This window comes from Strix uralensis, chromosome 31 (genome assembly GCF_047716275.1).
Source record: "Strix uralensis isolate ZFMK-TIS-50842 chromosome 31, bStrUra1, whole genome shotgun sequence".
In the NCBI taxonomy this organism is placed as follows: Eukaryota; Metazoa; Chordata; class Aves; order Strigiformes; family Strigidae; genus Strix; species Strix uralensis.
The window spans coordinates 1,863,968-1,877,980 of record NC_134002.1 but is presented as its reverse complement, the minus strand read 5'-3'; the positions used below and the strand labels follow the sequence as shown (position 1 = coordinate 1,877,980).

The window sequence follows — 14,013 nt, the reverse complement described above, 5'->3', positions numbered from 1 at the left end:
CTCTTGCCTCTAGACATGAGGGGGCTGTCAGAGGAGGAAATAACAGTGACAATTCAAGGGAAACTTTTCTGAGGAAAATCAATGTAATTTCCCAACACCCCGGTCCCTATTGCACTCATGCTCCCATTTTTCCTTTTCTAAGAACATTTCCTTCACTTCCATGCCTGGAACTCCCGTTGGTGCTGGATTAATGTACCATGAGGATCAGAGCCTCTGCCCATAGGCTGCGCACGAGTCAGCCCTGCTCTGCAGCAGTGGGTTCGTGTTATATCTGGAGGCAGGAGCCAGACCTGGTGTTCGACTTTGTCATATGTCACCATTTGTAATTCAAAAGGGCCTGTCAGCATCTGCACTCCCAGTGCTAAGGAATGAGGATGGCAGAAGGCAGTTAGAGAGCTTTGGGCTTTTTGAAGCTCCCCCATCACACCCGGGGAGTGTTCTTGGCTGTCAGAATCCCTCAGCATTTCTGAGCTGCCCTGTTCAAGCATGAGAACTCTTTTTCCTTTTTTCCCCCCAAATTCCTTAAAACCAGGAAACTGAAATCACAGAATCAAGAAAGTTCCTTATCTAGTGAGTAACCCCTGCTTTGACATTCCCCCTATAAAGTGCCCTCGGAAATGTCCTGGGGGTGATCTGGAGCTGTGAGCAGCCCTGACCCACGCAGCACCCTCTCCACAGCAGAAGGACCCTGCCCTGCCGGGGTCTCTCCTTCACCCCACAGCTTCTCCCCACAGCGCCGTGGGCAGCTCCCCGGGCAGGCTGAGTGCTGACCCTGGCAGTGACTTGCGGAAAACAGACTCTACAACTCAAATAGAGTTATAAAGCAGGTATGTTTTACTCCGGCACCGGGGTGCAAGGGGATTTCTCCACAAAGCTTGCACACCCACAGCACATTTTACCAAAAAATTATTGAGTGAGGATATATATATTCATTGATTACATAACACAAACATACATATGCATGAGTAAGGCTGGGTGAGTTCTAGAGGCTGGTGTCAGCAGTTTATGTTCTCTTTGCACCTGCGCATTGCCTCCTGGGGGGCATCTTCGGGGGTCTCTGGGAGGAAGGCTCGTAGTCTTTCTCACCTTGTACTTTTCCCCGGAGAATGCGCAGATTGTCTTGGCCAATTTCTTGAATAACAAGAGTGTTTTCAGCCGGTTTACTCATTCTATGTTATCTAAGAGAACCAATGGAACTTCTGCCGTCCATACATGGCTATCTTTACTCATTTCCAAGACCCAACTAGTTAGAGCACATCTGTTTCCCAAGGAGAAAAAACATGATATTTTGCTGAACACTGCAGTTCTTGGTAGATTTTCACAGTAAATTGCTTTGTTTTGATGAACACAGCAGTCCTTGGTAAAATTCCACAGAACAGTCTGGGCAAGCAGGATTCTTAGCAATATTCAAAAATATCATAAGTTGCTGTAAGTAAGTAAATAAGTAAATAAATCTCAAAACAAGTAATCGTTTCTCTGTATCAGCATGTGGCAGAGTCCCTGCCACAGCACACAGCCCCTGGGCTGCAGGGGCCCTGCTCTCAAGGACAGCCCTGGGCACCCCTGGCTGCACCCGCGCCTGCACACCCCTGCAGCCGTCCCCAGGAGAAGGCAGCCGCCATGGCCTGTCCCTCTGACAGTGCAGCAGGGAAGCCCTGCTCTGGAGCACGGCCTCCTCCTCCTCCACACACCAGGGACATTCCTGGCGGCTGTGCCGGCTTCACCACATCCCTCCACCACCTGCAGCTGCATTGCCCTGCACCCACAGACTTACTGTGTCAAGGGCTGTGAAGATTTCTCCTCCAGTGAGCTCTCAGCATCCTGCCACTGCCGTCTGCCTTTCCCCTCTCTGTGCCCGGCTCCTCTGCCCTCAGTGCCTGCAGGCAGTGCCCTCAGCCCTGCTGCGCTTTGCAGAGGAGCTGCTCCTGGGCAGAGCTGTCTCTCTGCAGTGCTGACCACTTGCCCTCAGCTCCCTCTGGCCCAGGAGCCCGGCCCAGCTCCACAGCAGAGGACCAGACCAAGGCATTTTAATGACCCCTCAGGTGGGTTTGGTCCCGAGTCCATGAACCTCAGACACTGAGACGTTGCTAAAGAAACCTCTGAAAAAGTGAAAGTTATATTCAAACTGCAGTTTCTTGTGGCTTTAATGGGTCCCACTGAGGGACACTGTTGACAAAGCCTCCCCAGGCTCCACTTAGAGCAGAAATGTGCAGGCAGTGATGGCAGGTAGGGAAAAGCAAAGGAAAGGTGGCTCTGATGCTGAGGAAACCTGCATGTGTTTCATGAAGCCAAAGGGCCAAGCCCTGACCCCATTAACCAAAGGGCCAAGCCGTGACCCCCAGCCCCTGGGAAGGGAGATCCTATCCCTCACCCATTCCTCAGGGCTCTTCCTGGGGCAGTGGGCGATGGAGATGTGCACCTGCCAGGCTCCTGAGTAGGGACAAGGGGGCAATGAGGCCCCAGTGCTGCAGGGGACTGTGCCTCCTCATAGGCATCAGTGGCAGAAACACCAGCTATGGCCAAATCAGGAAGAGGGTGACTTGGTTGGGGGCTTTCAGCTTTTCTACAACCCTCTTTAATCTCTACCACAGGCGACAGTCTTAGGGTGTTGCATCACTTGCACCCTTTTCCATGCAGGTTGTAGTCACCCACCTGAGCATCTTCTTTCCTTTAGTGATATCTCACCGTCCTCCCTGGCTCTTTCTTGAAATGCTGAGTTTTGGTTTTTGAAATCTTCCAAACGCCTTGCACTGATCCAGACTCCTTCTGGGTGATCTGTTACACTGTAGCACTGCTCTTGGAGTGAATACTTTTTGTCCCTGTGTAAAGCCTGGACTTCCCCAGCTGCCTTTTCTGGCATTATGTCATTCTCATGCTGTTTTCCACTATGAAGCAAAACTCCACCATCTCTGGAACATCTCTTCAGGCCCTCTCAGCCTATCCCTATTCTGTCTGGAGACTCCACATCAGTGAGCCCAGAGTGTTCAGCCTCTCTATACTGGTGATGTGCTTGAGGCCTCTGAACACCATCTTTGGAGATGTCTGCTCACTCTCCGAAGTGTTTGAAGATAAAAATGTAGTGGTCATAGTCCAGGAAAGACAGAGTGAGGCTTTTTACCATGGGCTTCATGACATAACAAGGGGCAAAGGCCTTAAACTGAAAGAGAAAAGATTTAGATTTGATATAAGGAAGAAATATTTTATGATGAGTGTGTTGAGATCCTGAAACAGTCTGCCTAGGGAAGTTTCAAGGAGGGGACATCCACAACTTCTCTGGGCAACCTGTGCCCGTGTCTCACCACCCTCACAGTAAGAAATTTCTTCCTTATAACTAATCTTAATCTACCCTCTTTCAGTTTAAACTCATAACCATTTGTCCTATCCCTACACTCCTTGATAAAGAGTCCATCTGCATCTTTCCCGTAGGACCCATTTAGTACTGGGAGGCTGCTCTAAGGTCTCCCTGAAGCCTCTTCTCCAGGCTGAACAACCTCAACTCTCTCAGCCTGTCCTCATAGGGGAGATGTTCCAGTCCCCCCATAACTTTGTGGCTTCCTCTAGACCCACTCAATCAGGTCCATGTCGTTCTTATATGGGGGGCCCCAGAGCTGGACACAGCAAGCGGGTGTCTCAAGAGTGAATTAGCAGAGGAGTATGCCCTCCCTTGACCTGCTGGCTGCACTTCTCTAGATGAAGCCCATGATAGAGTTGGCTTTCTGGGCTGCAAGTGCACATTGCTGGCTCACAGTCAGTCTTCCACCCCATATTAAACCCAAGTCCTTCTCTGTAGGGTTGCTCTTAATCCACGCCTCGCCCAGCCTGGATTTGAGTTTAAGATTACCCCAACCCATGTGCAGAACCTTACACTTGGCCTTGTTGAACTCCATCAGGTTTGCACAGGTCCACCTCTCCAGCCTGACCGGGTCCCTCTGGATGGCACATCCATTCCCTCCAACGTGTCGGCCACACCGCACAGCTTAGTTTTGGTGAACTTTCTGAGGGTGCACTCGATCCCTCTCTCCATGTCACCAACAAAGATCTTAAACAGCACCGGTCTCAACAGTGACCCTGAGGAACGCCACTCGCCAGCACTCTCCACTTGGACATCAAGCCGCTGACTGCAGCTCTTGGAGTGAGACTGTCCAGCCAATTCCTTATCACTGAGTGGTTCATCTGTCAAATCCACGTATCTCTAGTTTATAGACAAGGATGTCATGTAGGAGAGTGTCTACTGCTTTGCCCAAGTCCAGGTAAATAATGTCAGTTCCTCTTCCAACTGTTCTTTTGGGGACCAGCAACTGGTGAGACTGGTGTGTGTGCATGTCACATTGGTGTGTATGTCGGTGGGTGTAACCAGTAGTGAACATCAAACCGGAGCAACCAGTGAGTAGAAGAGGCCTGGGAGTCCAGTATTTTTGAGAGTGTAAGTCTAGATCGGATAATAGAGAGCCCAGAGGGTCTGCAAGTATCGGCTGAAGAAAAAAGATTGCCCAAACCACCTCCTGGAGAAACTGTTGGGACTTGGGCATCTGGTACTGATAAGGCCATGGGTCTTGACCCAGAGGGGAAATTGTTCTTTATAGAAAAGAGCATCAGCAATGCCTGGAGCTCTGCCTGGGGATGGACGAGGAGTCAGCTGAGAGCTGAGGGGTCAACATTAGAGAGAAGAACAACATGGACAATGTTGTGGTGGGTGGATGTCTGCTCCACACCTCCTGGTCAGGAAGAGGATGTAGATGAGGCCTTCTTCAGACAACTGGAAGAAGCCACATGTTTGCAGGCCCTGATCCTCACGGAGGACTTACACTATCCCTGTATCTGCTGAAGAGGCAAGAGAGCAAGGTGCAAGCCACACAGGCTGCTTTTGGAGCTTCTTGGCTTGTCCTGAGAAGGGTGACTGAGCAGGCAGTGAGGTAAGGTGCCCTGTTGGACTTCCTACGTACAAACAAGGAAGAGATAGTCAGGGATGGAACAGTCAGGGGGGAGAAGGTAGAGCTGAGGTTGGTGAGAGAATGGAACAAGGCTTCATGAGAGCAGGCTTTGGCCTGCTGAGGGATGTGATTGGAAGAATCCCATGGGATGGCACTCTGCAGAGAAGAGGGATGCAGAGAGCTTTTTGATGGTCAAGGATCCCTTCCAGCTCCAGAAGGTTCCACCCTGACATGCAGGAAGTCATGCAAAGGTGGCAGGAGGCTGGCAGGGATGAGAAAGAAGCTCCTGACAGAAATGAAGCATGAGGAGGCAGCACAGAGAAGGTGGAAGCTGGCTGCCTTCCAGCCTCAACGGTTCTGTGACTGTGCTGGGGAGAGACATTGTGTGTGTGTGTGTGTGTGTGTGTGTGTGTGTGTGTGTGTGTGTGTGTGTGCGTGCGGGAACAGGGGGACTTGAAGATCCCGGGGCCAGGTTCTGGATAGACAGATGGTGTAAGAGCCGCTCTTGGAGGGATCTATTTTCTCTGTGTGTCTGTATATGTATATATTTTTCAGTAACAGAGTATAACATACCAACAGCCCACCCTTGTTTCACTTCCTCCACTGACCGTGGTTTTGATTTCCCTAGAAACCTTTCCTTGCACCATAGGTCTTCCCTTGACGATAATGCATGTGTGGGGCAGGGAGGCTGGGTCAGTGCAGGGACAGGGCTGGCTCTGACAGGGGCCAGGAAGCAGCTGCCAGGAGGTGACAGCAAGGATAGTTTACAGAGGAGAAATTTATAGAGATTGACTTCATTGTTTTTAGGAGGCAAAGCTTGCCTGGAACCGGTGGTGGCAAGGGAAGTTAAGATCAAGAAGATGAGCTTGAATGACTCATTATAGAGCAAGAATGAACAAGGGAAATGATGGGCTGGTGCTGAATGGGGAGGGTGATTGAACAGCAGCAGACACAGGAGGACTTTGCTAAAAGGCTGGGCAACCTGGAAAGAAGACTTTAAACTGAAAGGGTGAATGAAAGGAGACAATGGCCAATAATCACGTGAGGAAGTGGTGGACAGACTTTCAAGGAAAGGGTCTGGAATAATGAGATCCGAAGGGACATGGTAATAAACAAAGCAGAGCTTAGGGGGAAACGCCTCAAACATATGCACATAAATAAGGAGATGCCCACAGGACAGCACGATGGAAATGCTCTCCTGCCCTTTCTGGGAGATCAGCATGACTGGACACCTCTTTTGAGAGCTTGCACAGGAATTCTCACAGCTTGAATGTTATCTGAAATAGACTGAAAACCAGAAATTAGTTTAGAGAGGAGATATTGATTTATTCTGCACAGGGTGCTAGGGAGAAAGTATCCACAAATCAAGCACCCCACACCAAAGAATTACAAACTATTTATACACTCCAATCTAGGTGTTTACATATCTCGTATAATGATTATTGCTTAGTCATTTATCACTCCTATCCCTTATTGTTTAGTAACTTACTGTGTGTTTGTCAACATTCTGCACAAGCTCAGAGGGTAAGGGTCTGTATCCGGGCAGGGGTCTTAAGCTTATTCACATAAGACAATTTTAACAAGCTTCCATGTCCCAGGATGTTTCTCTTCTTCAAGGACTGTAGTTTCTGATTAGAAGTTCCTTGATAATTATTGTCGATGGTTTGAGGAACACGCTGACCTATCTGGCGTGTCCACTTTGTCCTTGGGTTTAATAAGGAACATTTGTATGGGTAAGAATATCGACTAAGTGGCCTTGGGCATGATGGGAAGCATTTGTGGGGCCTGCAATGTGTGATGGGAAATGGTTTTGTGGCCTACAGTTCCCAATAAACATTACATACATTCCCATCGATAAGAAACACACACAGTCTAAGCAGCTCTGAACAAGGCCTCTTGCTCAGGGTGACATGGAGAGCAGACAAGAGGAATTAGATGTCCGTGTGCAGTCACAGAGCTCTAGTCTCATTTGGATAACAAAGATGTGGGGCATTGCTGACACCACTGGAGAGCTGCGATGGATGGGTGCTGCCTTTTCAGAAACACAGGCTGAAATAGCGAGGGAGGAGAGTTGTCCTGCACATGGGAGAGCAGTGGGAATGCATGGAGCTTTGCTTGGGAAGAGGTGATGCATCAGCTGAGAAGCAATGGATTAGTGGGCAGAGTCACATGGACTACACTGTGGTGAGTATCTGCTACAGGCAATCAGGATGATGTTGAGAGCCTGCAGGGAAAGAGCTGCAGGTGTGGGACACTGAGCACAGCCTGTGGTAAAGACAACTGAAGGCTCTAGCATGGCTAAGAGCCCCCAGCAGAGCCAAGGTCATTTCCCCCTTGCCAATGGTTGTTGCCTCTGCAGCTAAGGCCTACCAGGACAAACCTCAGCCTTAAGGCACCAGGAGCTCATGGCCTCCTTGACCCACCCAGGACAGACCCATCAGTGCCATACCCTAGTCCTGCCCTTGTCACCACACATTGCCACATGACACTGCCCCAGGAAGAGCCCTGGGCAATGTGGGAGGGACAGGATCTCCCTTCCCAGGGGCTGCGGGTCAGGCTTTGGCCCTTTGGCTTCAACACATGAAGGCAGACTGAGCATCAGAACCACCTTTACATTGGGTTTGCTACCTCTCATTCCTGCCTTCACCCTCCTGCTCTAACCAGCCCCTGGGGAGGCTTTGTTGGGGATGGCCCTCAGTGGGACCCAGTAACACTCCTGGGAACTGTAGGTGTTGCTTCTGACCTTGACTTCTTCAGCCGTTGGTTCAGGCTCCTCTCAGTGTCTGAGGCTCATGGTCTCAGCACCAAAGACACCATGGGGATCATGAAAATGCAAAAAGCCATGTCTCTTCCAATTATTTTCTTCAGTCTTCAACTCTTGGGTAGCTTACTGGAGACATCTCTAGAGTCTACATGCTGTGGAAGATTTCTCTGAGTATTTAATACAGAAGTATTGTTTATTTTCAAGTGTCTTGTATTACTTTTTCATTTAACAGCAGCAGTGATGGCAGCATTCTCTAATTGGTGTTGATGCAGGGGGTCTCCTCCTGCTGTCAGGAGGGGTAGGACCAGCTCCTCCTGGAGGTCAGACACTCCATGGACAACCTGATTCCTCACCTCCCCAGCCCGGCCATTTCTCCCATCGGCCCCCTGGCACTTGCAACACTTCTCCTGACATCAGACTTCTCCACCCCGGCTGCAGCTGGAGGTTACAGCTCCTCTGCACCAGCTCCCACTGGCTTCCCTCAGAGACCTGGCTGCACACGGGCACAGCAGAATTTCTCTTCATTGACAACAAACAGAAGGAAAACATGGGAGAGTTTAACAAACAACAACCGCCACTGCTCAGCTGTGTGCTAAGGGGAAGCTGCCTCCACTGAGGTTCACCATCCCCAGGGGAGAACCTCACTAGCAATGTTTCAGACAGATCGATGGGAAATGAGAGATATGAACACAGTGAAGGAGGTGGCTGAAGAGAGAATTAGACTGCTGAGAGACAAGGGCAGGCTTCTGACTCCCTGAAGCTCAGAGGTTCAGTTTCAGTTCATACACTTCCTAGAAATTCCCATTTGGTCATGGTGGAAAAACATCATCTCTTTATTCAAAGTTTTCAGTCATCTCAGCTGACAAAATTTGCTCAGGTGTTTTTTAAAGGTCTCAGGCAGTTCTTCCCCTTTCCAGGCAGAGCTCAGCTGTCTGACCATGGACATCGAGTGCCCCTTGCAGACACCCCGGTGTATCTGACGTATTTCCCTGGGACTGGCCGCTGTCACCCAGGCCAGGAGGTCTCCTGCAGGAGACCAGAGCCCCTCGGGAGCTGCTGGTAGAGGCCAGGCAGAGGGGCCCAGGACACCTGCACTGCCACCAGGCATCTCTTTCCCTGTGACTTAGGGCATCTGTGTCCTTGTAGCTCCTTCTCACCCTGGTTCTGGAAATATTTTAGTATTTATAATCATAATTAAAAAAATGTTCATGAAATGCCGCAAAGTCTGGTATATCAAAACAAGGCAAAGTAAAGTGGAAATAAGACAAAAACACATAAAAAAAGGCTGAAAGTCTTATTAAAAAATATTCTTTTCTTATTTCCTCATTTCTTTTTTGTTTCATTTTTACTGAAATTTTCTGAACATTCATATCTTACACAGGCCTGCAACATAAATGACAGATATTTCTATGTCTGGCAGAGATCCCAGCACACTGAAACCCCTCCCCACCCAGCAGCATCCTTGCCACCCCTCCCCCCTTGCACAAAGAGAGTCACCACTAAAGTGTCAGGCTCTCTCCCCTGATACGGGGAAGCTGGGGGACCACCTGCAGCGAAACCCCCTGGGTCTGGGTGGCCAGATTTGCACTTGTCTCAACACATCTGTGTTACAGTGTCTGCTCAAAGGGGTCCCTGAATCATCCATGAACACTCCCTTTTAATTCCCTCCAGGGTAAATGAAGAGTGACTCCTTTGTAGGTGAAGAAATGGAGAAGACTGGTCTCCCCCAACATCAGACACCTCTATGTCAAATGTCTATGTCAAATCAAGTTGTCTAGACTTCCCCTCCCAGTCAATAGAGACAAAGGACTTGTCTCCACTGAGGTGTCTGGAGATCCTTTTCCTGGTGACCAGGGAATGCTCCAGAAGGGTTCCCATAGGTCCTGTGTCACCCTTCCAAGCACCCTGTGGGTACTTCAGCTACCCCAGGGCATCTCAGAGAGCAACAGCTGATGGATGTGGGCAAAGGAATTACTCAAATGAAATTGCTCCATCACCTTCTTGGGAACTGAGATGTGACTGACCAGCCTGTTGTTCCATGGATGCTCCTTGTTGCTCTGCTTGAAAATGGGTGCAATGTCTGCCATTTCCCACCCTGTTTGCCCTGACATTTCAAAGGTGACCAGGAGCAGCCTTGCAATGACCCCAGGCAGCTCTCCCAGCACCCTTGGGCACATCCCCTCTGGTCATGTGCACCTGTGTGTGGCCAAGTGGTGCAAGTGCTCCCCAGGCACACGTTCCTCTGCCATGGGTGCAGCCCTGCCTGCAGAGATGTTGGTCAGAGACTCAAGGACCAGGGAGGTCTGGGGGCAGATCTTACCAGGAAAAGAGCAAGGGAAAACAATGAGTTCCTCAGCCTTTATCTGATTTCAGCCCCATCTGAGCTTTGACTTTCCTGCTTCCACCCCTGTACCCCAAGGCCATGTCTGCATCTACCTCCTGGACAACCTGTTCCCTCTCCCACCCCTGTGCGATGCATTCTTGTGTGTGAACTCTTCAGCCAGAAGAACCCTGTCCATCCCCACCAGCCTCCAGCTAGGGCCTGTTTACCTCACAGAACACCACACTGAGGTGTTGCTGGGCTTTGATGTTGTTGTCCCCAAAGTTCCAAGAGGGCTCCATGGATCTTGGCTCTCCAGGATCCTGCCAAGCAGATGCTGAACCATGTGAAATGTGCTGTGCTGCAGGCCAAGGCTGTCATTTGGCTGTTTGTCTTTTTCCTCTGCCATGGTCACTGCAGCCACGGCTGCCCTCAGAATTCACATCCTCATCCAGTTCTGCCTTGTTCATGAGTATCAGAGTGCAGCCCTAGTCAGTCATCACCTGCCTGTGTCCAAAAAGGGAGGGGTGAGGCAGGGGAAAGGTCCCTGTCTGGGTGCTGGCTCTGAGGACACCTCTGTTCCAGCCCCCCGACCATTTGCAGCACGCAGGAGGGCAGGCCCTGCTCATGGACACCCTGCTCAGCCCTGTCTGCTCTGGAGCAGACCTGACACCAAGCAGCATCTCCCCTCAGAACCACCCCTGGGACTGCAACTTGGAGGGGGCTCACCTGGAAAGAAGTGCCCAGGAGTGAGCCAACACCCAGGCTGTGTGAGGGCTGATCACGTGCCTGGAGGCCAAGACAACCAAGGAACCAAGTGATTTAACAATTGTAGAAGGATGAATTACAGTGTAGGAGGTTGAATACCCACTGTCAACTGCAAGAGGAGCCTGTACGAGCAAGAGTCGACAGACACCCAAAGAGCAGTTGTCTAAAACAAGGGGAGACGAATTGCAGGTGGAGTCCACGTGTCATGGGAATGCGCCAGAAGGAGAAACTCCTTGCTGTCCATGAACAGCCGGAATGTATTTCAGTCACAGGTGGCATTCACCTTCCCTGATTCCCAAACCCTGCGAGTAGGAACATCAGGGTGCAGACTATGGCCTTTGAGGGTGTTAAAGCTGGATGCAGTGAGGTGCAGGGGTAATGTAGAACTGTCTGAGGCAGTGCCTGCCAGGCTCCCCTTGCAGTCAGTGGAGTGGAGGAGATGTTCACCTGACTTGTCTTAGCTGGTCACATAAAATACAGGATCAGTGCCCCATAAACATCTGCACATTTTGGACAAGAAATCATAGGATAATAAGATCATTGAGAATCAGCATAGACCTTGGGAGGTCTATGGGAAAACCCTCTGCTTGAAGCAGGGCCAGGTATATGGTGAGACTTGGCTTCCTAGGGCTTGGTCCATCTGGGTCTTGAAAACCTGCAAGGATGGAGGACTTCACAATCTCTCAGGGGGACCAACGCTTGTTCCGATGCTTGGCTAGCCTCATGGGGAAAAAGGGGAGGCCCCCCTGGCTGTGCGGTGCCCCTCAGCCATCCCTTCTCCAGGCTGAAGAAGCCTGTCATTGGGAGCCCTTTCCCTAAGCAGAGGCCTGGGAGAACTTTTCAGGAAAGACTAAAGCAAAGGCACCGTTGAGTCCCTCATCCCCATCTGTCTCTGCTGCTGTGAAACCCCCTCCACATTCAGCAGCAACTGGCATGGGCCTTGTTCAGCCTTTTACTGCAAACGCAGTGACTGAAGCTCTTCATTTTGCTCTGGATGTTGCCTGCAGCCCCCCTCAGCTCCAGGGAAACTTTGGCTTTCCTAAACACACGCCCTCAGCTCAGGTCATATTTCTAAATTCCTCCTTCATAGCCTGTCCTTGCTTCCACCTCCTGATTGCTGTGTCATGACCCCCCACCTGTGAACCACCCCTGCACCAGTGCAGCCCCACTGCCCAACACATGCCCCCATGTCCCCCTCATCAGACACTGTCCAGGACAGGGTGTGTTTGGGGTGTGGAAACATCTACTATCAGAGCCCCCATGCCGGACCTCAGCATCCATCCCCACCAGCTGTCCTGTTTTCGCAGCCCCCATGAGCCTGGTCCCAGTCAAGCCCCAGCTTTGTCCCACACAAGGGTTCCCAGACCTCCCTTCTCTGGGGTCTGCCAAGGTCTGGGAAAGAAGAGAGGCTGGGGCAGGGCTGGCTCTTCCCCTGACACAGGCACTGAGACCAGCAGGAGGAAGGAGATGGGCACAGAGCAAAACCACCCATAAACTGAGGTGAGTGGGCAGTGCTGGAAATGGCTGATGGGAGGGACGGGGGGGTGATGAATACCCATGTCACCAAGGGCACAGACCAGCCTCTTCTCTCCTGCACCTGCATGTCTTCGATCCCTTCCACAAGCCCTGGCTCTGCACCACAAATGCCCTGGTCTGAGTCCTCACCCTGCATGGTCACAAAGTGCGAGTTATATGCTGATGGTTTTCTCTCATCGGTACTTTCCAGCCCAGCCCAGCTCCCTCCAAGCTCTCCTACCTCCCCTGCCCTCTCTCCACCTCTCTCCCCAGCAAAGCCCAGTCTGGGCTGGTCCCAAGGCAGTGCCCACTGCAGGGTGCTCTGGGCACTCACCCCACAGCCTCAGCCCCTCTGAAGGGCACAGCAGCTCCTCAGGGGCAGGAAGGGATCATCCCCAGAGATGGGAGGCACCCATGGCACAAGGTGAAGTAGGTCAGGGGCACCCTGTGTCCCCTGCTCTCCTGTTCAGCAGATCCTGAGGGGTCTGTAGCTTCTCCATGCTATCCCTTCCAATCGGACCAGCGCAGGAGTCCTGAGCTGGTGCAGCCAGAAATGTGTTTTAATTCCCTGTTTATTCCTGTCCTGGTAAGGATTGATGTAAGAAAAAGAAGCTGTGCGTTCGTTTATTTTTCTTGAAGACAGAGAGTCCCTGATTCCTCCTTTAGACAAAGTCCCTGAGTCACACAAGACAGGTGGATACTAATGTAGGAGGGAAAGTGTAATGGAATGTCTTTGGAGACCACATCATCACAAATGGAAGAAAGAAAAAATAATTATATAAAGAAGGAAAGAAATGCTTGGGCTGTCATGATATATACTGGGAGTCATTTGCAGAGAATGGCTGACAGTCTATGGCTGCTGAAAAACAGTCAATCACTTTCCTCAGGGAATCCTTGAGTTCCTTGTTCCTCATGCTGTAGATAAGGGGGTTCACTGCTGGAGGTACCACTGAGTACAGAACTGCAACAACCAGGTTCAGCGATGGGGAGGAGGTGGAGGGGGGCTTCAGGTGGGCAAAAAATGAAGTGCCAACAAACAGGGAGACCACAGCCAGGTGAGGGAGGCACGTGGAAAAGGCTTTGTGCCGTCCCTGCTCAGAGGGGATCCTCAGCACGGCCCTGAAGATCTGCACATAGGACACCACAATGAAAACAAAACATCCAAAAAGTAAACAGGCACTAACCATGAGAAGCCCAAATTCCCTGAGGTAGGAGTGTGAGCAGGAGAGCTTGAGGATCTGTGGGATTTCACAGAAGAACTGGTCGAGGGTGTTACTTTGGCAGAGTGGTATTGAAAATGTGTTGGCCGTGTGCAGCACAGCCCAGAGAAACCCAGTGCCCCAGGCAGCTGCTGCCATGTGGACACAAGCTCTGCTGCCCAGGAGGGTCCCATAGTGCAGGGGTTTGCAGATGGCAATGTAGCGGTCGTAGGACATGACAGTGAGAAGGAAATATTCTGCTGCAGCACAGAAATAGAAGAAGAAGAGCTGTGCAGCACATCCCAAGTAGGAGATGTTCCTGTTGTCCCAGAGGGAATCGTCCATGGCTTTGGGGAGAGTGGTGGAGATGGAGCCCAGGTCGAGGAGGGAGAGGTTGAGGAGGAAGAAGTACATGGGGGTGTGCAGGTGGTGGTCACAGGCGATGGCGGTGATGATGAGGCCGTTGCCCAGGAGGGCAGCCAGGTAGATGCCCAGGAAGAGCCAGAAGTGCAAGAG

General features: G+C 51.0%; 1 protein-coding gene across 1 annotated transcript; it reads right to left on the bottom strand.

The window, feature by feature from the left end:
• Nucleotides 1-13,104: 13,104 nt before the first annotated feature.
• On the bottom strand, nucleotides 13,105-13,734 carry LOC141936056 (olfactory receptor 14J1-like). Its single transcript, XM_074852781.1, has one exon. It carries the CDS (start codon nucleotides 13,732-13,734, stop codon nucleotides 13,105-13,107), a length of 630 nt encoding a protein of 209 aa, XP_074708882.1.
• Nucleotides 13,735-14,013: the final 279 nt, after the last annotated feature.